This window comes from Amblyomma mixtum, chromosome 10 (genome assembly GCF_055824585.1).
Source record: "Amblyomma mixtum isolate Tamu chromosome 10, ASM5582458v1, whole genome shotgun sequence".
Taxonomy (NCBI): Eukaryota; Metazoa; Arthropoda; class Arachnida; order Ixodida; family Ixodidae; genus Amblyomma; species Amblyomma mixtum.
In genome coordinates, this window is record NC_143021.1 from 64,474,862 (window position 1) to 64,501,398 (window position 26,537).

The following is a 26,537-nucleotide window of genomic DNA, read 5'->3' on the forward strand; positions in this document are numbered from 1 at the left end:
CTATTCAGGACAGATGCACGCTGCTTTCCACAGCACCTTGGGGCGCTTCAGTTCCCGTATACACTTCACTGCTGAAGATCACACACCGAGAAAATTCTGAAGGTTGCCGCTTGGTTTTGTCGCTTGCTTGCTTTAAATTGATGTGCACGATGCAATAGTTGCGCTGATGGAACGCAGAAAAAATATATAGATGGCTCGGACGGTAGTCTGCTGCTGTACACTTGAAAAGATGGTGCATATACCCTCAAGGGCGGCTGGCCAGACAGCGAAAAATTCAAAGCGTAATATTAAGAATGGGTTTTAAAGGAAAAATAGAAACAAAAACAGTAATCTACAAATTAACCAATCTACAGAAAATCTACAACTGACTTGAACTGAACACGAATTCAAGCCCAAAAAAGACGATGCGATCTACCCAGAGGACTATTAGTCACAATGCGCGCACTGTGGCATAGACTCGGAGCTATACCACATGGTTTGGGCCTGCCAAGACAACACGGTAATAGATAGTATAGAACAACCGACTGTTGAGCAGTGGGAGGAATTGCTCTCCAGCTTAGTCTAGAAAATTCATCAGGAGCTGACCGAAAGGGCAAGAGCAGCTGCAACGTCCGATCGCCTTCCAGAGGCTGTAGGCGTTTTAATTAGGGAGATAAATACGTTCTCCCCATTTAACTGCGGCTGACGCAGTTCAAAGCCACCGGGACCCCACCCCGTGGTTGCGTACGCTACCGCGCCCACGCCAACCACGGCGGGCCTTGCTCTGAGGAAACAAAGGAACGACACACTGGCTTACACAAACCGGCATTTATTGCTACAGCAACAATAACGCCAGCTAGCAACAAAATACGCTGAGGAATCGAGGACGTCTGACTCACCAGCAGGGTAAAGAGCTAGCGTTCGCCCACGCTAGGGCAAGAGGGAAACTCCGAGGCCAGACAGGATGAGCTGGCGGGACCAAGTTCCCTCCACGAGGGGCCCGCCGGGGAAGAGCGGAGCGCCGCGCGACCCGTACGAACGCGGCCAAATCCCCAGCCGAAGAGGGCCGCCTCCCCCTCGCGCGCGCGCAGTAATCACGCCATCCGTGGCGCTCATGTGGCTTCGAAGCCGGCGCCCTCCCCTGTTCGTTAACGCAACTAACCCGACTAAAGAGGGTGCATTACGGGGAGCAACACGGCTAAGAAGGGTGCACTGTGGGGAAGCCAACCACAGGGGACGAGGTCCTCACAAGGCCGACCGCCAATTTTAGGTATAATTAAAAATGTTTACATCATCATCATCATCTACAAATTCAAAACAGGAGATGCAAAAGAAACACGAGTGTGCAGGAAGAAAACGACGCTCTTGACACTCGGCGCGAGAACACATAATCACACGCAAAAAAGAAGAGAAATAACGGCAAACTATTCATAAGTAAAATCGGTCTGCTTCTGTTTCAGACGGAGTCAGGCGAATCTAGCAAGCAAAGCTTTAATAAAATTAAAGCAGCGACTGCTGCAGCATTTTTCTGGGACTGCCAGCGGCGCGTTCACCTAATGACTCCGTCATCTACACATGAACAGGACCCCACAATTTGAAATTAAGCCAAACTTCTTTGCTTTCACTAACACCAACATTCGCGCGCGCTTTGCGCCTTGGGCCCACCCTTGGCACTTGCCGCGATCACAGCGAGACCCCGAGAAGCAAGACTGAATTCTATTTACGCCGCGTCTAAATTTTCGCTCCTCTCGATTTCACAGCCCGCGCGTTCTTCCAGAGACAAAGGCGAGTTCGTCCCTCGACTCACAATCGTTCCGGAACTTGCATTCTGACCTGCTGCCGATCGCGGTAAAAAAAAAAAAAAGCGGCATCGGGAGAGTGACCGACAGAACTCGCCGTACAGAGCAGCCCTCGGATGCGACTACTTGAGTCATGAGCGACGCTGTCCCGACCCCAGTGGCCCTTCTGCGAACCTCCGATGACGGGTTCTTCGCCGTGTTCAAGGAGGACCTCAGCGCCTGCAGCGAGTACTTCGACGCACTCTTCAACGGGCCGCTGTCCCAGGCGAGTCGAGGTGACTTCCTCATCCCCGGGGTAAGCAAGGAGGCGCTGAAGGCCGTCGTGAATTACGCGAGCGTCGGCGACGCGGCGATCACGACCGACAATGTCGAAGATTGAAATATACCTGCGCTTAAAAGACACGGACTGAAAGATAGAGACACACACACATAGCGCTTCCAGCGCTATGTGTGTGTGTCTCTATCTTTCAGTCCGTGTCTTTTAAGCGCAGGTATATTTCAATATGGCAAACCAACTCGCCCAACAAACCACTCTGCTAATGTCGAAGACCTCACCGTTGCCGCGGACCAGTTGCTCGTTCATGGCCTGCTCAGTGAGTGCTGTGCGTTCATCTCGCGAAACGTGGACGTGGAGAACTGCGTCATGGTCCTCGAGATGGCGCTCTTCTTTCACCTGGAACCATTGCACAAGCAGGTCCCAAGCAGCACATGACATCGGTCAAATGTAGGATCTGAGTTGGCAAACGACAGCCGTGTGAAGGCCCCGCGTTGCCTCTGTTCTCCCAGCCTTGGCTCAGCTATTTTTAGAAGTTGGCAGTATTGGAACAGTTTCTCAGACGTTCTCCCAGCCTTGGCTCAGCCATTTTTAGAAGTTGGCAGTATAGACCGATGGATGGATGGATGGATGGATAGGAGCGCCCCCTTTGAAACGGGGTGGTGGCAATTGCCACCATGCTCAGCTTTTCTTTATTTATTATTTTTTTTGTTTACTGTGTTGGCAATTCTCATTAAGATTCTCCATCAACTTTGCCTACGGTTTCCTACTATTCTAACCTTATGCCACATCTCTGCTTTTCAACCACCAATCCTCCAATCGCTTTTTGCTGACTTCCACTGCAGATTTATTTACATGACCATTGTTATCTTTAAACCCTAGGGCCTCAGAAAGAGTGACTGTGCCTGCATCGACATCCGGATGGATACCATCACATTTGATTATGAGGTGTTCAATTGTTTCCACAGATCTACCACACACTGCACATGTGTCATCTTCTTCGTTAAATTTCTTTTTGTAGCTGCGCGTTCTAAGACACCCTGATCTAGCTTCAAAAAGTAGGGCACTGCCTCTTGAGTTATCATAGAAAAATTCTTTCCTGATCTGCCTTTTCCAGAATCGATATAGTTCTACACTATGTTTCTTTTCCATTGAATTCATCCAATTTTTAACTTCCGCGTTTTTAACCTGTCGTTTAATGCTCTTTCTTTCTCCGTCCTCATGACCGGCATACTTACTGGTTAGTTTTCTAGTTCTTTTCCGCCACTGTGAGTCAACGTTCTTTCTGTATAAATATTTAAATACCTTAGCTGCCCATCTGTTATCGTCCAATTTCCTCAGGCGTTCTTCATATAGTATTTTACTCTTAGCTTCCCGTGCCTCAAACGATGCCCAGCCCATATCCCCTTGTACTGCCTCGTTTGTGGTTTTGCCGTGGGCACCTAGTGCTAATCTTCCAACAGCTCTCTGATTTACGTCTAATCTCGACTGAACTTCTGCCCTTAAGCACAGAACCGCATTGCCGAAAGTAAGTCCCGGCACCATTATTCCTTTCCAAATACCTCTTAGTACTTCATATTTGTTGTACCCCCATAATGCCCTATGTTTCATTATCCCGGCGTCTCTTCGTCCTTTTGCCCTAAGAGCCTGTTCATGCTTTTCCGTGTATATCTGCCCTTCGTTTAGCCATATCCCGAGGTATTTGTATTCGGCCACTTTGGGTATTTCGTGGCCTTGTATTGTAAGCACCTGATCAGTTGTATCGTTAAAAATCATCACACCTGATTTAGTTGCACTAAAACTGAATCCTAGAGCGTCTCCTTCGTCTCCACAGCAATTAACCAAAGTTTGTAAATCTTCCTGGCTATCTGCTAACAGTACAATATCGTCCGCATACATTAAACCCGGGAGTCGCTGCTCAACTACATTTCCGCCTAATCTGTACGATAGATTATAACCCAGATTACTTTCTTCTAGCCTTCTTTCCATATTTATCACGTAAAGCATGAACAGCAGCGGTGATAGAGGGCAACCTTGCCTTAATCCTTTGTGCACCCCTACAGTTGTGGTACTTTTTTTCCCTTCCCATGTAATTTCAACTTCATTATCTCGGTAGATTTCCTGTAGAAAATCAATTACCTCATCACCAATACCTAAATCTTTCAATATGCTCCACAGGAGTTCCCTGTTCACGTTATCGTATGCACCGCTTATGTCTAGAAAGGCTATAAACAGAGGTCTATTTTCCGCCTTAGCTATTTCTATGCATTGGGTAAGCACGAACAGGCTATCATCTAACCGCCTACCCCTTCTGAACCCATTCTGAAGTTCTCCGAGTATCCTATTCCCTTCTACCCATGACTGCATTTTTAATTTCACCGCCTGCATTGCCAGCCTGTACATAACAGATGTTATCGTAATCGGACGGAAGGATTTTATGTTCATCTTATCTCCTTTCCCTTTATAAATCAAATTCATTTTACTCTGTCTCCAGCTGTGCGGAATTTGCTGATTTGTTATGACTGCCTCCAATGCTTTTATCAGCGCGTCCTTGCTTCTTGGGCCAAGTTCATTAATCAGCTTAATTGGAATTTCGTCTATCCCTGCGGATGTGGTTTTAGGAATATTCGCTTCCGCCTTTTCCCAGTTAAGACTAGTCAGTTCTAAGCTGTTCTCTTTTGTGCTGTCCTGTGTTGCCGCCTCACTTGGGGAGATTACCCCATTGGCGTCGCTAAAAGACGCAGCTATAAATGACGTAATGTAGTCCACAGCATCGTCTCCCTCCAAACATTTTCCCTCAGCATCTATAATCTGTTCCTGCTTTCTTTGATTTGTTTTTCCCAACCAGCTTATATGGTTCCAGAATTTTCTTGGCCCCCCTTTATTTGCCTCGCGAACTTCAGCCAGCCATTTATCAGAGGACTGCTTTATTTTAGCCTGGACTAGGACCTGAACTTGCTGTTTCTTTTGTCGATAAGATTCCCATTTTTTTCCTATTTCCTCTACAGATAACTGCGCCCTCTTTGCTTCTCTGTGTTCCCTTGAAGCCACCCGTCGTTGTTCGATGGCCTCCTTAATTTCCATATTCCACCAGCTTCGTGGCTTCCTCTTTCCTCTCCAGCGGTTAACTCCTTTCACTTGTTTCATTTTTGTAGCGATGAGCAGTTCCAACCGATTATAATCCCAATTTTCCATGTGGCGTTTCTCAATTATTTCTTCTATATCGGCTGATATTAGCGCTATTTGTTCATCATTTAATTTTGCGTTGTCTTTTGGACTTCGTTGCATTTCTCTTTTGACTAGGGCTCCCAACTGTAGACTAATACGTTTATGATCACTTCCTAGGCTGTCCTTCCCCTCTTCGTCTATTTCCATTATTGCGAGCTTGCTATAGATGCCCTGCGAACCTTATGCGAAATGCACTGCCATCTAGCGGTCGCCGCGCGCGATCCGCCATGTTGGAGGATAGCCGCCGGATTCACAGCACGTACTGGTGCACGCTCGTCGCGCGCGCTCGAGTTTGACCGTCCTCAGTATGCCCACATATTGCTTAGTGCCTTGCTGTACGCAGAAGAGTCACAAAGACGCCCAGGGAGAAATGGCAAGAGGGCTTGATTTGAGCGCATTTCTATTTTTGGACTGCGATCCCCGACATCCGCGGCACAAATGTTGCAGAACCGTCGCTACATGTCGAGACATCGCGCAACACATTTCGTTATCACCATGTAGCAAATGAATTTAGAAATAAGCTTTGTAGGCACGAAGAAAATATCACACAAATGCTTTTTTTTTCTCCTGCGGTTGCCCGTGAAGGGCTGCGATTATCGGCCTCGCAAGAGAGTAATCGTGATCAGCTGTTCAGTGGTACGTTTCGCGCTTTGTGGGAACCGTCGCTCGTAGCGTTATCCGCCGCAGCGGTTACACGCGTTAGTTTTTAGTGCGAATATTTGTTCCGACGGAAACACTAGCAAGGTTCAAGTGCCCGTGACACGGAGCGTTTGCGCTCTGCAAGTCAGTCAATCGTTTCTGTTAGACCAGGGAAAGGTGCCTATTTTGTGGACCGACGGCTTGTATGCATGTAGCGATTTCACTTAACCGGCCGGTTTGCACGAAGCCGTGTGTTGTGTAAAAAAAAAAATTACCGTAAGTGAAGCCGCTCAAGAGGTACCATAGTTCCAACTAGTAGCAGGAATGCATAACGCGTGTACAATCCTCCAAAAATCTCAGTGCACAACTGCTTGCTCGTCATGGTAAAACCGTAGACACTGCTGCATTCACGGGCTACCTGTTTTTAACAGCGATAGACCAAGAATGGTAAACACTTGTGTAGTGGGGTCGTGCGGGAACCTAGGCGTGTATGTGCCCGGTAATAATAATAAAGCGTTTCCTTTTTCTGTCTAGGGCACTAGGGCAAACAAACAAATCCTGTACAAACTTTTCAAGGAAAATGAAAAGCGTCGGATGTTGAGAGGCCACTTTTTTCGACACTACCAGCATGTGAGGTTTACTATCGTTTGCTTTCGGCGCCGACGCAACACACAGAAAATGTTACCACAACAGCAATTCAAGCGGCAAGCCCGTTCGCAAAAAGTATCGAAGCAAATAAAAACTGTCTCAAACTAGACTGAAATGCGCACATTTGTAGCCGTAAACGAAAATTACACTTGCTTTGTACATTTCTTGGTGTTCAGCGTCGGTAAACTGACGTAGGACACCGTGAAAAACTTGTAGCTCCGTACCCGGTGGCGTTCGGAAAGTGTTTTGGACGCGTAGTAAGTGTCTGTGAAGTCACTTGGAAACTTGGGCAGCAAAAACAGGTCGACTGACCATTCAGTCATGTTTACAGGCTCAAGTGACAGGAAATGAGATTTTCGAGCCAGCACAGCAGTAAGGAAGCTAACGCGGGGCACGCCTAAATCCATAGAGCAGAGGCGGAATGAGCTTCAGTCATCCTCCAACATGGCGGCTTTCCACTGGTTCTTCTTTTCTCCGATAGATGGCAGCAATTTTGCATAAGGTCTATTGGGCCAGTTTCTCAGACGTTTTCCCCGCCTTGGCTCAGCCATTTTTAGAAGTTGGTAGTATTGGACCAATTTCTCGGACGTTTCACCCGCCTTGGCTCAGCCATTTTTAGAAGTTGGCAGTATTGGACCACTTTCTCGAATGTTTCCCCTGCATTGACTTTGCCATATTTAGAAGCTGGCCAATTCCTGCAATAGGCAACGCAACTTTGAAGTGCCGACTGCTATGAAGCATCATGCAGTTGCTATTGTGACTTCTTAGTTTTCTCAATTGCGGCGATAGGCGCGATATATATATATATATATATAGCTCGCACATTGTTAATTATTTATAAGCATATATAGTTCGGGGCGTAGATAATGATATCTTCGTAAAAACCCGCATAACCTCCTGTGAGATTTTTTAAATCTCAGTTTTTTAAACTAAAATATGCAAAGTTGCATGCATGCATGCATGCGATTATTTCCCCCTTTAAGGTTGTGGTCTTCGTTCTGTGTAAATGTAAAAAGTCCAGTCGTGCAATGAAAGAATGCGAGTCGGAGAAACATACATGCAGCACCGATTTTCAGGCCTGAATTTCAAAAACTACAAATAGCATTTTATAAAAATAACTTCTCGATTCTAACGTTAGATCCGCTGTACCTTGATGTGCTTGGGCGTCGCAGTTAATGCGGTATACCTGCAGAACAGCACCAAAACATATATGCATGGCGCATCGTGTCGAGCACTCCATTAAAGCAGGAATGGGTAAACAGTAACGTGCGTTTGCTCCATGATAGGACAGCGCTGACCATGCGCTTATATAAGAGATACATATAGCTTAAGAAAAAAACGTTACATCGTCTGCGGGAACTCGAATTGGAAGAATGCGAAGGCATTGCGCCTCCACGGTACTCGTTCTCTCCCTTTGCCTCGTATGCAGCCCATATGAGTTATATGTGTCAGTATATGTGCCTCATATGAACACATATAGGCTTCATACGAGTTCATATGTGCCTCGTTTGACTCATATGAGCACCATATGAGCCATATGTGTCGACAAATGCGCCTCGTATCAGCACATATACTTCATACGAGTTCATGTGTGTCACAAATTAATGTGTCTCGTATGAACGCGTATAGGCTGCGTACGAGCTCATACGCGTCACAAATGTCACAGATGAACACATCTGCTGCATATATAGTAGTTCACGCGCTACGGAAAGGTGACTTGTATGGATTACATATGTGGCATACCTTAACTGACACGCGACACTCGTGCGTACACAAGAGCTCCGATATGCACCGTATCAGCTTACATCAATCTCGTGCGAAACACATAGCCGCTGATGAGTGCCTCTCATAGAGTGGGCCTTGCTGTTTGAAACACGCGGAAAAGAAGGGATGAACAAGCGATTAACAAGTGCCCAACCAACGCATAAAAAAAACTCTTGGCCTGTTTCAAGTATTTTTCTCCTTGATTCTCTGCTTGTGCCCTCCTGTTGTAAACCGCGCCTATCCAAACAGTATGACGTTAGGCGTTTCCAATGTGCTTGGACAAACGTTCAGCCAGAAGGCAAATGTTGCCTTCTGGGCTTAGTTGAGCTAATAACGCCAGGTATTTTCATGCAAGAGCTCCGACTGTAGTTAACAATATGTGCGCAATGAGAGTACTACGATCAATGGTGCAGGCGCTGTGAAAATTAAAATACATACAAATATCAGATCTTTCAGTGCTTATCACAGAGCACATCAAGATCCACAATATCAGTGGAAGTGCAATCGGCTGTAGTTCAGCTCCTTATACCTTAAAAATAAACATTTGTCCTCGCACCTAACCGTCCAATTCTAAAGTAGTGGGAAGCATAGCATAAGTCTTGTCATCGAAATGTAAAGCAGTTTTTGCCATGCCAGCAGTGGTGTAGTGCTTTCTCAGAAGGCACTACACCACTGCTGGCATGGAAAAAACTGCTGAGAAAGCGAAACAGAAGAACCTAAAACAGATGTTGAAAGAATTAATTACAGAGGAAAATAGAGCTCCGGGACTATACAGTGACCTTATCAGCGAAGTTAAAGCAAAGCTTGAGGTTATCGATGCGACATTGTTTCAGGGAGCTGCAATTCGTGCACGAGCAGATCGCTTGCTGGCAGATGATATGCCCAGTAGGCTAAATTTGACGACAGAAAAAAGATACGCTAGAAGAAAAGATATCGTAGAAATTGAAAACAAAGGCATTCTGACAGACAATCCCAAGGCGATAAGAGAGGCTTTCAGTGAGCATTACCGTGATTTGTTCGCTTCCAAATCGGCAGATGTACAGGCCTTTCAGGATGAATTTTTAAGTCTATTACCCCGACTGACCAGTGAAGACACTGACATCCTGTCTGCCGACTTATCAACAGCGGAATTGGAATGCGCTATTGATGAGCTTCACTTGGGGAAATCGCCAGGTACTGACGGGATAACAGCAGAATTTTATAAGGCGTTCAAACGTGAAACTGCTCTCATTTTGCAACGCGTTTATGAAGAGTCATTTAGAACTGGTATTTTACCACCGTCGTTTTCTCGTGCACATACAGTACTTATACCGAAAACTGACAATCCTGCTCAGCTTAAGCAAGTTACAGGTTATCGGCCGATAACGCTTACTAATGTTGATTATAAAATTTTTATGAAAGTATTAGCCAAACGTTTACAATCAGTTATGGACATCTTGGTTGGCCCCCACCAGACGTGTGGAATTCAAGGGCGGACCATCTTCACGAATGTTCATGTCACGCGGAGTATACTGGAATGCTGTGACGCTGACTTTAGGCGAGTCGCAATGTTGCAAATTGATTTAGAGAAGGCATTTGACCGTGTATGTCATGACATTCTTTTTAAAATCCTTGAACATGTCTGTGTTGGAGAAGTTATTTTAAAAGGGGTTAAAATGGCCTATAGCAACTGTACCACGAATCTGGTTGTTAACCGAGAGCTCACAGACAGAATTGCCGTTAGAGCATCCGTGCGGCAAGGCTGCCCAATGTCACCGCTACTTTTCGCTCTGTACCTGGAGCCACTTTGCCGAAATGTAATAAATAACAGCTGTATTCGTGGTTTCGAACTGGAAGCATGTGAAATTAAAGTATTGGCTTATGCCGATGATGTGGCAGTTTTCTGTAGTGACCACAGCAGCATAGAACATGCGATGTCGGTTGTTCGTAGATTTTGTGATGTAACCAATAGCGTTGTTAACCTGGACAAGTGTGCGGGCCTTTGGCATGGGAAATGGGCATCAGCGCCTTTGTTTCATGCAAGTGTAAAATGGTCACATGTTCCTTCCAAATACCTAGGTGTACCTCTTGACAAGTATCGAGATAACGATGACTTTTGGAAGGAGAAAATTCAAGAACTCTCCACGCGTGCACAGAAATGGTCGGGGAAGGAACTGTCTGTATTCACGCGCGCAAACATATGCAATCTATATCTGGTTTCAAAAGTGTGCTATTTGTTGCAGGTCCTTTCATGCTCTCGACTTAGCATTCAAAAGTTTCATCGTCTCTTCGCAGTTTTTGTTTGGCAGTCCTCATGGGAGAGGACTAAACGTGATAATTTATTTCTGCGTTTGAGAAAAGGGGGTCTTTCCTTGCCACACTTGTACCTGAGGCAGGTGGTGTCAAGATTTCTGTTTCTTCGAGATCAACGCGACCCTTTCCTGCGGACATTTATTCAAGTGAGGCTTTCTTCGGCTTTGCCAAACTATGTTATTTCCAGTGTGGACGGGATGAGATACAGTGCAAGTAGGTTTTTGAAAGAAGTGGTCTTTGCTTTCCGGTTTCTGAATGCGCGCTTCAGTTTGGAATATCTTTCTAATGTCACGCGTAAGAAATTGTTAAAAGATTTGCTCGACTCTGTCTTCCCGGAGCCAATCTATCGATCTATGTATAGTGGAGGCCAAGCAGGAAATGTTTTAAAAAGAGTACGAAAAATGTTGGTGCCAGCGGGTGTGAAGACGTTTTTCTTCAAGTTACACACTGGGACGTTGCCGGTTAAAACATGGATGGAGGAAAAGGGATTGTTTCTACCATGGGGTGCTGACTGCTTGTTGTGTCGCAAACCAGAGTCAATAGAACACGTTTTTATTGATTGCTGGGATGCGCTGCTCTTTTGGGACGTGCTCCAGCGTGCAATAAAGAAAGACTTACCCCTAACGCCGTATGGGATACGATTCCTGGACATAGAGCCGGATCTTTATAAATATGATGTAATTTTCCTGCTTGGCCTGCACAGTATTTGGCGAAGCAGGATGGCTGTACGACACTGTGATGAAGATGCGCGTTCTGTCCGCGATTACTTCAAAGAAAACATATTTAAGCTACGTGAAGTGTACAAGGAGCTATGTTTTGGAGATGAAGTTATCGAGTTGATGGGAGAGTTGTGTTCCCTGAGACAGTTTTGATTTTCTCACGCGAGTGAAACACATGTCCGTTCTTGTTGTTTGAGTGTGCAGCGCAGAACATCTGTTTATGATCTGTTGTAATCTGTCAAAACAGGCAATAAAGACAAAAAAAAAAGCCAGCAGTGGTGTAGTGGGTAGTGTAGTGAGCTGTAGATCTCTAGGTCGGTGGTTCGAATCCGGAACGGCGGCGTAGTTTTTTTTTCGCGTCCGAATTTTTTTTTTTTACTTTCTTTAGTTTACTAACTTCAATGGAAGCTATTTTATTGTTAATTGCCTTATAATTCCACCCCAGCCCTTCCCTTTCCTTTCCCAAAAATTGTAAACCAGACACATATGACACATATGTGTCATATGACACATACGAGATATTCCTTAATCATACGAGATATTCCATAATCTCGTATGAACCAGACATATATGACACATATATACGGGATTTTTCGATAGGGACGTATTAATCGCTATCGGTTAATCGTCTTCATATTGATTACGCTCATAGATTTCAATCACGCGTCTTCAGCGCGCACTTCGCTTCTGCGTCGCGTGGTTGCTTCGGACGGTAGCAAGAGTTGGGGGGTGCGTACGTCGACTGATGTTTCGGAGTGCGATCGTTTCCTGCCGCCTTGATCCAAGCTTGAAGACGTAGATGCGACCGGCCGTTGTGAAATACCGAGATCTTGCAAGATCTCACGGTATTCTTTTTCAACGATACGGTACTTGCGTTGCTTTGCATTCATGGCGAAATGCAGAAGCTTTGCGGTGAAAGACGAGGACCGCAACAGCCGCACAAAGGGACAGCAGACAGGCAGTACGACCAACACCTCCACACCACAAAAGAAAAACAAGCGCGAGCACTCGCGGTACTCGCGGCATGACTCGCGGGCAGGGTTGCCGTTGGGAACATTTTAAAAGGAGCCAACACTTGAGCTGAAAGTAGTCAAAAGTAGCCATGCCATTCCATCTTAGCTGTCGCGTAAAATAAGATGTTTTGCTCATTAATAAATTGAAGTGTAAAAAAATTGATAAAAATTACTCTTGGCGGTGTTGTCAACACTAAGCTTCAAAGAAATTATTCGAAACTAAACGTGTATTTATCTACCGCTTTACGCATAAACGTAGGCATCCGCTCTCGCTCCCACGTGCGTTCCAAGCCAATCCCAATCCATAGCTTGTGGTCATTTCGTTTGGACGTTTGGCAGCAAAGCGCGCGCTTGTGAATTTTTATTTCTTCAAGCTTTTTGAAGTTTGGTGGCGGCACGCGTGAGTCACCGAGGGGAACCAGGAGGCACTGCTTGCGTAAGTATACATTCTGTCCTTTTTTCCCTTTCATGTTAGTTGTCAGCTAATATTTACTTGTGAACTTGTCAAGAGTGAGGACAATGAGCACGCCTCGTGTGTCGCCCCTTTATCTAACTTGTCTGTAGGCATCTGTCAGCAGTTGTCTTTTGATTAACTCAGCGGAGCATTGCAAGGTGTAACTGCGTGTAAGGGTTGGGGTAATATGAAGTAACACACACGTACACGAAGGGAAGCACTTCTAAATGTCGTGTGTGTTTGTGTGTTCCTTCATCAGGGTGAACGCACTATCCCGGCAAATCTTGTTGGCGCATTGCTTCTGAGAGGGTTTGTTTCTCACGGCACATCGTACATTTATGTACGTGTATAGATATTATGATCATGATCGCAATGACAGTCGTCACGTGGTTACGGCGCTCGGCTGCTGACTCGAAATACGCGGGTTCGATCCCGGCTGCGGCGGTCGAATTTCGATGGAGGCGAAATTCTAGAGGCCCGTGTACTGTGCGCGATATCGGTGCACTCTAAAGAACCCCAGGTGGTCGAAATTTCCGGAGCCGTTCTCTGCGGCGCCCCACATGACCAACCAGTTGCCACGTGCGATGCAGTTGAGTGTTTTTCATCGCCAATTTTTGCTTTTGTGAGGCTAATCGCTTGGTTCAGGCATGCATGTCAGACGTCATAGAGTCGCAGCCTGCATGCCTTGTGCTTGATTGACAAATGCCTCCATGGCAGTGTTGACATTGTTGCGTTGCGAGTCTCCGTGCGATGAGAGAAATGTGACAAGAACAGGATGAATGAACACAATTCTTCTGTACTGCCAGAAGTAATGCTGCTCCTGCCAGTGATCGGTTACAGAAAAAAAATTGAGAGTACTTTTTATTTATGTGTGTCCCTTCCCGCTACTCAGAGCCTTGTATTACAAAGTCTAGATCAGTGTGACTCTACATATAGCGAGTGCTAGTTTCGAGCTCGCTAATTGAACGTGCTTGTTTTCTCTCTTCCTCATTTGGTCAATCTTGCGTTTTACTGGTTTCTTTTTTCATCACTATGCTCCTGGTAGACTGCACTCAGTTTGATGTTCAATGCAGTGAAGTTGCACGCCACTATTGCTGGCTGTTATTTGGTTCACATGACAGCAGGCACAGAAATATTGTTTAAATAAGTCCCAAATTGCAGGCGCTCGTGACACTTGTAACTCTCAACTCATGAAAGTTCAGAAGTGCGTTGCGAAGTAGAACGAGATGGTTGTAAGAGTACCTGTCAGTTGTCATGGTAGTGTGAAGTTTTCGGCACCCAAACAGGCAAGTGCCAGTAGAGTATGGCACAGACAGTGTCTGGGAAAAATCCTTGTTTCCCCATTAATCTTTTGTCGTGTTTCCTCTGTGCAGCATGTCAAAACCATTCGCTGTGGTGAAGTTTCCTCTTGAGGACGACTGCCTTGCAGTCATTCCTGTCGGATGGCTCACAGAGACAAAAGAAGAGTGCTACTGGCCTGTGGCCAGAAGCTCGGAGGTGACGCGGCTCGCAAAAGCTGAGGCCGAGCCAGCTCTCGGAGGGGAGTGGATGCGTTGCCCAGTGGTCGTCGTTACCACTTGCCATAAGTAGTCTTATTGCAGACATATTGATGGTAGCTTCATCAGCGATTGTAAAGGCCTCTTTGCTAGATTCTGTGAGTCTGCACCTCTGCATGGCTAAATTACGACTAAGAAGTCATGTTGATAGCCACCGCTTAGCCAGCTGTCAAAAAGAGGAGCAGAATGAACTGTTAGCTATTGCACTTGTAAGCTGATGAACTACTTCTGAAACTCATTAGTGCCTTGTTTTTGAAGACCTGTAGTTCCCAGAATTAGTGCTGCACTCAGTATGCTTAATAATATTTAGTACAGAAAGGTTTAGTATGGTAATTTTTTTTTTGCATTATGAAACATTTTTTGGCACACAAAAAGCACAGACAAGGAAAGAGCACACAATACAAATGCCAGACATCAATTGATGCTTTGCGTTGTGTGCTCTTTCCTCATCCATGTTTGTTGTGCACTGAGACAGTGTTTCATAATGCAAATTCAGAACCAACTCATCCAGCTGTTTACATTTAGTTCAGTTTGAATTGTTAGCCTGTCGCAGTGGCTGAGTGGTCCATGCTGCTGAGCCGAGGGCCCAGGTTACATCCTGTCTGTGGTGAAATGGAGCAGTGCAGAATGCGCTTGTGCTCTGTAATATCAGTGCATGTTAAACAACCCCATGTGGTCTAAATTAATCTAGAGTCTTCCGCTACGTCATTCTTCATAGCTTAAAGCTGTTAAATCCTAGAAACCAGAATCACACTTTTAATTGTAAATAAAACAATGCCTCTGCCACATGAGTGTTTCACAGGCTTTCAAACTGATAGTCTGTTGGCCTGAGTGTTGCTATACAGGCAGCTGAACGGGCATCAAGTCAGCAAAGCAGCCCTCGGACATATTTTGTAGTGACAATTCTGTTAATTATGGATACGTGTTTAATTATGAGGAATTATGTGAGGTAGTTTTTGGAACCCATAGTTTGTACGAGATTTTGGTGCATGGTATTGAGGGTGCCTAAGACTGTATGCTGTTTGGGCAATTAAATATGTGCTCTCGAAAGTCTGCCAGTTTCTTTTCATAAGGTTTCTGATATAAACGGCAAGCTTCTTGTGGTAAGCGGCCGTGATGGTTAGCAGTCTATGGTTGAGGAAGGAAGGACCCGTGCTCTCACTGTAATGTAAGTTATCAATCGCTCGTACAGCTCTTTTTTGTAAAGTAAGTACTTTCACAAAATTGGTTGAGGTAGTCGTTCCCCAGATCAACAAACAATATTGTACATGCGAAAAGACTAGAGAGAAATAAATTTGTAGTTTGAATTTTCGAGGCAGTATTGTGCGAAATTTATTTAGGATACCAACAGAGCGAGCCATTTTAGTGCAAATGTAGTTTACACGATCTGTCCAGAGTAAATGTTCTTCAAAAATGACTCCAAGGAACATTGTAGAGCTGACACGAGTTATAGGAGCTTGCTCGAAGTGAATTTGGATGTTGTTCGGAACTTCCTTATTTTTGGCTCTAAACAGTATGTACTTTGTTTTCCTGACATTAAGTTCTAACCTATTTGATTTTAACCAAACAGACAATTGGGATAACCAACTATTGGAGGCTGCTTGCAAAATATTACTATCTTGCCCTGAAAAAAATACGTTAGTATCGTCTGCATAGATTATAATGTTTTCTGCTGGATGAAGGTTGACGATATCATTAATATATAATAAGAACAACGTTGGTCCTAGAACGGAGCCCTGTGGCACACCAGACACAATCTGACCGATCCCAGATGAAATACCGTTAATGATAGTTGTTTGAGATCGGTTGTCAAGGTAGCTAGCAAATAAGGTTAAAGGAACGCCGCGTATTCCATAACAATGCATTTTTTCAAGCAATATCTTATGGTTAACCGAGTCAAACGCTTTCCTCATATCAAGGAATATGCCAACTGTTAGCAGTTTATTTTCTATGTTTTCAATTAGCTTTTCTTTGATTTCCAGTAAGGCGGCTTCAGTTGTTTTGTTTTTTTGAAATCCGTTCTGTTGCTTGGAGATGACATGGTTTTTGTCGAGATATTGAGAATGTTTGGAGGACCTACAAGAGCGCCGAAAAAAAGGTGCGGCGCTACGAGTTCACTTCAGCCCTAGAAAGCTCGGCAGTTTCTGGTAATTGAAATTCTCATATTTCTTTATTGATGAGAAATTATTTTGCATACTCAACAAGACGTTCATGTGCAATTCTTTTTTAGGAAATGAGGGCCACAACGATGTTGTACAGCTGCCGTCACCACGTAAGACATGAATTCTCATTTGTTAAGCCGCCGCGGTGGCTCAGTGGTTACGGCGCTCGGCTGCTGACCCGAAAGACGCGGGTTCGATCCCGGCCAAGGCGGTCGAATTTTGATGGAGGCGAAATTCTAGAGGCCCGTGTGCTGTGCGATGTCAGTGCACGTTGAAGAACCCCAGGTGGTCGAAATTTCCGGAGCCCTTCACTACGGCGTCCCTCATAGCCTGAGTCGCCTTTGGATGTTAACCGCCTTAAAACTAAAACACCATTTCTCATTTCTATTTAATGTAAGGTCGACATTGTGTTAGTTTTGATTGGGGATTTATGGTAGTATGCTTGCAAAATCTGGGAAAAAAACTCCACCGTAGCTAATTGCACTTGCAGAGAAATGGAACGTGCTCAGACTTGGCATCAGCTTTTTACATTTGCCATGCTCTCAGATTAGCAGTGAATCTGCCAGTAACCATTTCGTGGCAAACTCTCTTACCCACGTTAACAGTACTGCGAACAGGTTTCTATTCACATGACATATATTCCGCTCTCTGTTTTTGGTTTCGCCATGACAGTTTCTTTTGTGTCTTTAAATGTACCGTATTTTCCAGTGTATAAGACGCACCCGCCATATATGCAGGCTGTAATTGAAAAAGTTGCTATATAAGACGCACCCTTATATAAGACGCACCCCAGTTTTCCCAGTTGGGCTAGTGTGGATCAATTAAACACGCTTGCGCGACCATCACGTAATTCACCGTACTTGTGAGAAATTCTTAAGTAACGCTAAGTGGTCGAAAAAGGCAACACTCACGCCATTCCTGCCCACGTTTTGGAAAAAAAGAAAGAAAAACGAAAAAACTCTCCCACATGTCCATAAGAACATTTTATTTCTACTTAAAACCTTGGAAGTCTTCACCTTCGGATGCGCTATCAAAAAGTTCGCCCATTTCTGGTGGCAACGCGACTGAAATATTCTCTTCGCACTACGTACATGGAGCAAACAAAGTGGCAAAGGGTGGCTGAAAAAAGAACGCCGGCTTCTCCTGGCTTGTCTTGACAATGGCGAGAAGCGTGATTGTCGTCATCTTTTGGCATTTCACATTACTTTTGCTTGGGGCCTCGGAAACGGTGGTGTGTTTGTGATCCCGGAAGTCGTCATCCCCGTCGTTTCATGATAAAGTTCACCTAAAAAAAGTTGCGCACGGTGGTCCCCGTATTGAAGTATTAACCGTGTTACAACCGCTTCATTGCTAGTGATATTTTTTCGGTAAAAAAGGCTTGAACATGAACCTGAGTAATTTCTGAACTCTAAAAAAAACCGAAAAATTCGCATATAAGACGCATCCTTGTATAGGACGCACCAGCAAGATTTTTGAAAAAAGCCGCGTCTTATACACCGGAAAATACGGTACCAATGCACCATGCTGGTGCATGAGAAATGTAATTATTGAAGTACTATAGACACATATTTAAAAAATTGAAAACTGATTTTTCAGGAAAGAAAGTGGTGCAGTAATTCTCTCGCATTTCGGTGGACATTCATAAGAGAAGGGATAAAGGAGGGAGTGTGAGAAGAAAGGAAGAAGGAGGTGCCGTAGCGCCCTGGGATAATTTCAGCCGACTGGGGATCTTTCACGTGCACTGACATCGCACAGCACACGGGCACCTCTTGCATTTCGCCTCCATCGAAACGCGCCGCCGCAGTCGGATCACAACGTTCTTTTATGTGTCATAGGTATCTGCATGATGTGACATTGGTTGTCACGTCAACTACTTGTCATGGAGGTGTCGGTTTTGATGGGTTTTGAATTATGAAGTCTTTGTACAGCCTGTGATTGAAACCAAATTAAAATATCTTTTCGGCCAAAGGAAGTGTTACTATTGCCTGGGGGGCATCTCTATATAACCAGGAATTTGTTTCTGAACTTCGTAATTTTGTGTCTATTGTGTTTTAAAAAGATCACCTGTATGAAAAACAGCCTGGCCATGCAACTGTTCTGTCCCTTCTCCAAAAATATCCTGAAGTAGCATTTCTGCATTCAATTAGGATAGAAATGTGACATTGTGGTTGTACACAGTAGTGTGTTCTGTACTTCCTGGATTGCCATCAATGACGCATGTTCATCTCCAGCCCCACTGAATCACGCTGGGGAGAGCGTGAACGAAAACAGTGCGCCACCCAGCAAGCTGGAGGGGTCGACAGCTGGGACTGTTGATGGTGAGATTTTCACTTTGTTTACTTTTGTGCAAAAAGAGAAATGCAAGCCAAACATAGGGACTAAGTGAGAGGACAGAACAAATGCTGCTTATCCCGTCTTTTCACTGTGTTCCTTTCTTTTAATTGCACTCCTATTTTGTCTAGTATCAAGTGACAGAACAAAATATAGAAGCTAGATCTGCTTTGCCTTAAAAAAAAACAGAGCAAATTTTAAATTTCTCATTGTACCTGCTGCTGCCGAGCAGCAGTCAACAGGCCCAGAAAGACCTAGAGAATATACTTATTCAGGAAGATATTTGCACGGAGTTCTCCTCAGTGGCTCTTGAAACGGTGCTAGGAGCACATTTCTAGTTTCAAACTATGTGCTTTGAAAGGGGTCACTCTGAAAACCATCACATGTATTTCTCAAAAACGATTGTATTGAACTGAAGTGGTACTGGAATTTACAACCTAGTACTTCCATTGCTTTCTCCTCTTGTGATTCATAGTGGAGTGGTTGTTGTGTGCCCTTCCCAAGAGCTGTATGTTGTGCTTTTGTTGGGTTCTTTTGGATCCTGGCATTTCTGTTGCCTCTCTCGGCGTACATCAACACCAGGAAGCCACTCCTACGAATTGCACTCTACACAGTAGTCCCATGTTCTGTGCATTTGTTTCCTTACCAGCATAATTTGGTCGCTTGGTCGCGGTTGGTCAGCAAGGCCCATATTGTAATTTTTCATTGTCTTTCAAAGTATTTTAAAAGTTTACTGGTTGGAAGTCAATGCAGTGCCTTGGATGCAGCGAAATGTGCTGAAAAAAAATTAATTGCGCTATCACAAAGCTCCCATAAAGGGTGCTGAAGGAGATAAGCAGCCAATAATAGTGGCATGCTCTGAAGGAGGACCTCTTGCTTAGGAAAGAACTGAACAGTCTAACTGCCTTGTGGAGCACATCAGCTGGCTGCTAGCCTTGTCTTGCCTGCAGCAAAATGGATGCGTGGTAAGAGATAAATGTGACCTTGTTTTATGTCTCAACGGTTTGGCACCTCCTGTGCCTAGCAAGAAACATTTGGTCCACCTCTTTGTTGCATTTCGCCTGTCAGCTAAGGGCTATAATTCCATAAGGGCTATCTTTGTTGCATTTTTAATGCATTGATCCCTGCTAGCACTTGCAGTTAGAACAGATGTCTACCTCCAGCATTTTGGCCAATGTGGGTTTTGCCGTGAGCAATACTTTCCAAATGGTGCAATGCTATATTAAGGTCACAGGCCTGCTCTGCTTTCTCGCTTCTATTAGCACATGCTTCTCATGACACTGGAAGAATCCATTTGCGACTAACTGCTGCCATCTCTGCCATGGTGCAATAGCAGTGGAAATGCCCATGAAGCAATGTAAAAATTGGCGAAGCTCATAGACTGAGAAGTCCTTTACACAACAAGGCTGCAGGTTCTGTGCTAGCTATCACACATAGAGCAGCTCCATTTCACCTAGGTGTTTGTCAGTGCATGGTGACATTTATGGCATTTAAATTAGGCTAGCAAGGAATAGAACATGAATTAGAAGTGTCCTGGAGGATAAAAACTGGTGGAAGTTTAGGAGCATAGTACAGAGTGTGTTGCTGCCTACTGTTAGCCTCATACTGTTCTTTATTGTACCTCAGTGCGCAAATGATATTATTGCGCCCAGGTTAACCCTGCTCTCACTGAAATTGTTGATTGCTTCAGTTTCAGCTACCCTGCTGAAGCTGATGTGCCTGGTGCTGGAGGTCCGACAGCAGCAGCGCGACTTAATGCAGCGGTTGCAAAGGCTGGAGGATCACGTGCTGCTGCTGCGGTCGGACCGGCAGCTGGAGCAGAGGACTCGGCCAGTGTCCCCCTCGCCACCGCCTCCCACCCTTGCACTGCCCGCATTCACCCCCGAGGAGTTGGACACTGTAGAAGCTGCCGTCCAGGACGACAGCGTGGCTGCTGGACTGGTGATTTAATGTTTCTGATAATTCGTGTCTGGAAAAAATGAATGCCTACTAACGAATTGCATGCATAATGTAATTCCGAGGTTTGTGAAGAAATCTTGAGCTCCAAGAGTATTTGCATGCCGTGCTCTGTGAATAACATGCTCTTCATAGATATAATTCCTACTGTTGTGCTGGAGTGTGCTGTCACAGTGTGTTTTGTTAATGTAAATGTCTTGTTCATGAAAGTTGCTTGCTGATATACACACTGGCTGTTTCAGTGAACATTTTCAGGAATTCCTAAGAATAGGGAGTTCAAAATAGAAGAAATATTTGCAGGTACACACGCACAGTTATGCAGTAAATTATGTCCACCACTGCTGAGAGATCGTTCCTCCAAAAAAAAAAAATTGTCTTCCCATATCGAACTTGCGCTTCTTTAGGAATTTTTGAGAGTGTTCACTGGAACGCCCTGTCGATTCCTTGTGTGGTGAGATTTACTGTTGGAAGCAAAAGTGGTACGCAATGCCCAGCCGGTAGCAGAGCTTGCAAAAACTGCATCACGTGTCGGGACAGCTGTTAGGGGACTCTCTTTATCTGCTCTTTGGCTCCTATCAATTTGTTGGGCTCAGTAGCAGTGCTGAACATGTGGCGCTCGCAATGTTGCTTACGGCAAGTGCCAGTTGTCACATCATGTTTCAGCCACGCAATGCAAAGAAAATGCCACCTGCGAGACTGCTGTCGCATCAGAGCGTTTAGGCGAGAAGGAGCGCTAAACAGCAAACCAAGCTACTGATGCTGGTTCTGTGCGAAGCATTGCACCTGTCACATCTTGTAGTAGCTTGGTATTTGGCGGTGCAGTCACAGGCTTTTTTGGGGCAGTTGCTCTCAGATGGTGTCACTCAATACCATTCGATGTAGTTTTCCAGAGCTCTGCCGGTGGCCGGTCGTTGCATAACAGACTTGGTTCCAACAAATTTTTTTTCTCAGTCAAATATTTCTGTGATTACATTATTGTTTTACATCGATCAACAGCAAAAAAAAAATCCCCTATGCTTTTGTTGCCTGTGGCTGCCTTTCTTCATGTGTCTCATAACGAGCCCCTCATTTTCCTTACATTTGTCATTTATTGTTGTGCTGTTTTAATTTAGTTCAGCAGTGGACTTTGTAGCTAACATTAAGGATGTTGTAAGGTCTGTTTTACAGGAAGCTGAGCTTTCGGTTAATATACTGTTGCATGAACTGCTGTGAACACAGCTGGAAGTTGGTCCTCTCTAAGCGCGTCTTTAATTTCGGCTAGGTTTCCCAAATGATGGGGCAGCTTTAACCCACCTCTTCCCTGTCTTTTGCTCGCATTATGCACATTTCATTACTTAATCTGCTGCCAAAAACAAGCAACATCGTTTAAATAAATGTGGTTGCTAAGCACGCAGCTTTACTCAGGTGCTTGGGGATTTAAATAAGCGCCCTTTGTATAGCATTAATTAGACTGCTCAATTTCAGGATAGTGAGCCCCGCCATGGTGGCTCAGTGGTTAGGGCACTCGACTGCTGAACCCAAAGACTCAGGTTCAAACCCAGCCGTGATGGCCAGTTTTCCATGGAGGCGAAAAGCAAGGCGCCCGTGTGCAGTGTGATGTCAGTGGCGCATGTTAAAGACCCCACGTGGTCGAAACTTCCGGAGCCCTCCACTATGGTGTCCCTCATCATAGCCTGAGTCACTTTGGAACTTTAAGTTCTACAAACCAAATCAATTTTAGCGTAACGGCTGTGCAGAGAAAACACATCCACCACATAGATATCTGCAAAAAGCATTATAGTTATAATATAATAATGTCCAAGATGCAAAGCATAATGGGTAGGAGTTGGCCACCTTTGCTTAATCGCTAAAGTTTCCCTGCTCTTAGTAAACTGGGAAAAAAAAGAATGTCCATATTGGTGGTGGTGCTTTCTGCTGGTAGCAACTAGTCAAGCTATTGTATCATACAGAAATTATGCATTATGATTGTAGGTACTCGCATGGGCTGTTGACAGGTAGTCACACAATTGTCTTAGCTATTCGATTCTGCTAAACTAAATGAAATTATAATTGATGTTTGTGCCTAATAGCTTGTGCACCTGTGGTGTTTCTTTTCAGCGAAAGCAGCTGGTCCGCCTGGGGGGCAAGGGCCTGAGGGAGGTGGGCTCCAACATAATGACCGCCATCATGGGGGTGGCTGTACAGAGGATGTACAGCCTCCATGGCCGCAAGGGCAAGTGGTCATTTATTGCCCTGAAGTTTTGCAAGGTGGCAACAGGTATGTTGTTGCAGTAGCTTTTAACTGAATTTTAAAAGATGAGTGGAAGAACATGCACCAGGTTCTGCTGCGCTTTGTTTTCTTTTCTTCTTTTCAGTTGATACTTTACCAGTTTTCTTTTTCATTACAGGTGAATATTTTGTTACTGTTTTTATGGGGGTAGTCATCTGCAGTTTTCTTCCATGTGCATCTGAAGATATATGAGTCAGCAGATGCCTTTCAAAGAAAGCCCTCCCATCAGTCACATCCATCTCTTGTCATGGATCGTAGTCGTGCCTTGTATCTGCCAGCCATTTGTGCTCCCATATGTTAGTTGTGCAAAGTGGTCGACCGTGATGTCGCAGCAACTTTATACAGTTGGTTAGAAGAGCTTTCAGGTGGATTTTCTCCTCAAGTTGTATTTGGATACTGTAGTCCTTTCATTTTGGCACGCACTTTGAGTTAACATGTACTTGTGACCTTTCTGTTTTCTCTGTTGCTGAAATAATCTTGATTTCTGTTAACGAGCAAAGTTTTTCTGCTGGCCTAAAATGAACGCTTATCTTATGCAGATGCCATCTGTGAGAAGACGGGGGCGGATGTGGTGGAAGCGCAGGGGTTTATTAGGAAGTGGTTGCCAGTGGTATTATGCTTGTACCAACGACACCTACTGAAATATATAACATAATTCAAAGTCTGTCGAATAGTGTCGCTGCTGGAGTCGATGGCATAAAAGTCCCACCCATAAAAGATGTTGCATATACACTTAGCCTGATACTGAGTGACATTATAAATAAGATGCTTCAGTCAGGAGAATTTCCCGAGGAACTAAAAATTGCTAAAGTAACTCCTGTGTATAAGGGTGGCGGAGAAACCGATGTTAACAACTACAGACCTATTTCGGTTCTACCAGTGTTTTCAAAAATATTCGAACGTGCCATATATGTCAGGCTGTCGAGCTTCTTTGAAAAACATCATATATTTAGCAGTGCTCAGTATGGGTTTCAGAAGAATAAGTCTGCAGAACAGGCACTCATCAATATAAAAGATAAAATAATTGAAAACATAGAAGACAAGCACCTGACACTTGGTCTGTTTCTAGACTTAAGAATATTGTGTAACAATATTCACAAAACACAAAATTCGCGCGCCCATGCATGCGCTCACAAAGTCAGTGGCGAATGCTAACATACATACTACAATACCTTGATGCTTTTACATACATAACACAGTGCAATAGACAGGTTGCACTTCAAAACTTCACTGCACAACACTTCAAAACACGCCGCATTTCGACGGTACAATTCGCGCGCACATGCATGCGCTCACAAACTGCATGTGAAAATACATACATCAATACCACGATGTTTTCACATACAAAACTCAATGCAATGTTCATAATGCACATAAAAACACACCGCGATTGGGCAGTACAGTAACACAACATTGCAAACAGGAAGCACACAAGTATGAGGCATACTTTCTCCTATACTTCCAAGTTTGGCCTACACAGTTCACGGCGAACAGACTGGCCCTGTTCTAAAATTCGGGAGCACTCCTGGCTCTCTTTCCTAAGCGATTCTTTCGCTCTGTCAATGTCTGCCTCTTGGCTTTCTGCCCTGGGAAATTCTTTCATATCCCAAGCATACAAAAAGTTTTCGGGGCGGCATGCACATGCGACATGTTCCAAAGCACTTGCATCAGAACGCAGAGACTCACAATAAGGACCGGTGTGAACACCCTCCTGGTATCCTTCGCGAATTCGACGGTGCGGCAAGCAAACAGCCTAAGCAATGTGCCGATCAGCACGAGAATCATTTCCAGAGTGTGTATTCCGCTGAGTTTGGCAGAAACTCCTGACACATTGTTTTCGCGTGTCCTTCTCTGGTTTTTCGTTCCTTCCTTCGGCGTTCGTGCTCCGCTGCGGCCACTCACTGGCTTATCCTCTAGCTTCTCACAGCTGTTTCCTTTGTTTCCGCATGTTTCTTGCGAAGAAGGCTTCTCTTGCGCGGAACGTTCCTGCGCTACATTTTGCCGTTCTTCCTTCTTGGGGGATTCTTTTATTTCTTCCTTTCTTGCGCTAGCTTGCTCGCGCTTCCTTCGCCGCCTTTTTCCCTGTCGATCGCTGCGACGCTCTGGCGTGCAGGATTCCGCTTTTTCGCCCTCGCGGCGACCGTCTGGGTCCTTGGGAAATTTTGCCCCCTTGATGTTACCCAATATGAGGTCGTATATGGGGCGTTCCATGCAAAGTGCAGTCAGTTTACCGCTGTAGTAGGGAGTCTGCACCTGTACTCTAGCTTCTGGTAAGCGCTTAAAGGATCCGTCTACTAGCCGCACAAGGCTCTTCGTTCCAGTGAGATCCTTATCTCGCACCAAGGCTCGCTTAATGATGACCGCGCTGCTTCCTGTGTCTCGCAGCACTGAAATTCTTCGCGGCCCTAATTTCCCTTCCGAGACAGGCATCCTGTGCACACCGGCTTCGGGTCGCGCGTTCACCACCGCGTTCACAACGGGCACCTTCTTGCCGTTTTTCAGCTCGACAAAGCCGTTTTCGTCTTCTTCCTCCAGGTGATCACCTGAGGAGGCTCGCACGCACGATACCTGGGGAACGGACTTGCCCGGGTTGGAACAAGCCGCGGCTTTGTGCCCCTTCTGGCCGCACTTAAAACAAGCTGCAAGGTTACTGTTCGTGGCGCTGTTGCGGCAGTTAGATGCGTAGCGGCCTGTCTTGTTGCACAGGTAGCACTTCAAGGAGGCTTTAGGCTGGATCGAGTATCGCGGATGTCGGATTTCTGAGCGCTTTCTGAATTTGCATTCTTAATTTTGGTCAGATTCGTTCCCCCTTGGGCTTCAAGAAATTGGTCGGCAAGTTCTAGCATTTCGGAGAGGGTCTTGGCCCTTCTCTCCTTGAGGTATAGCGCCAAGTTCGGGTGACAACTGCTCAGGAATTGTTCCTTGATCAGCAGCTCGCGGAGTGCACTATATTCCTGTGCGATTTCCGACAGTTCCATCCACCGATCAAAATAGTGGCTTAATCGCGCCACATATTGGGTTGCCGTTTCTCCGTCTGTGGGCTTTCCTGTCCGGAATTTGTCCCGAAATCCCTCGGTGGTGAGTCGGAATCTTTTAAGCAAAGCGGCTTTCACCTTGCTATAACTTGCTGCGTCTTCAGGAGACAGTCGCCCGAATACACCTAGTGCTTCGCCACTCAGACACGTGCTTAGAACGGTGGCTCGCTCACTGTTTGACCAATTCTGGCTCACTGCGATCCCTTCGAATCGCTTAAGGAATGCGTCGAGATCGTCCCTTCTTTCATCAAATTTTGGAAGCAACCTGCTGGCATCTATACGCAAGCTGCTACCTTCCTCTCTAGTGCTCTGAACTACAGCTGACTGATTCGCACCACGTTGCAGTTCCAGTTTCGCGGCAAGCAGCTTCATTTCGCGTTCAAATTCTCTTTCTTTTTCTTTCTCGGCTTCTTCTCGAG

General features: G+C 45.2%; 2 protein-coding genes across 2 annotated transcripts in view; both read left to right on the plus strand.

Annotated features, from left to right (window-relative positions):
- Positions 1–1,911: 1,911 nt before the first annotated feature.
- LOC149325964 (kelch-like protein 10) overlaps positions 1,912–26,537 on the plus strand; it is a 28,754-nt gene continuing 4,128 nt past the window's right edge. The window contains exons 1-2 of the mRNA XM_089564431.1: positions 1,912–2,141; positions 2,316–2,471. Of these exons, the coding sequence (XP_089420557.1) occupies positions 1,912–2,141; positions 2,316–2,471 (386 nt within the window). The remainder of the gene's footprint in view (positions 2,142–2,315; positions 2,472–26,537) is intronic.
- Positions 15,324–25,926, plus strand: LOC149325965 (uncharacterized). Its single transcript, XM_089563372.1, has 8 exons — positions 15,324–16,512; positions 16,596–16,637; positions 18,759–18,845; positions 20,549–20,799; positions 22,912–23,071; positions 23,169–23,201; positions 23,623–23,693; positions 25,882–25,926. Exons 4-8 carry the CDS (start codon positions 20,572–20,574, stop codon positions 25,924–25,926), a joined length of 537 nt encoding a protein of 178 aa, XP_089419498.1. The 5' UTR covers positions 15,324–16,512; positions 16,596–16,637; positions 18,759–18,845; positions 20,549–20,571.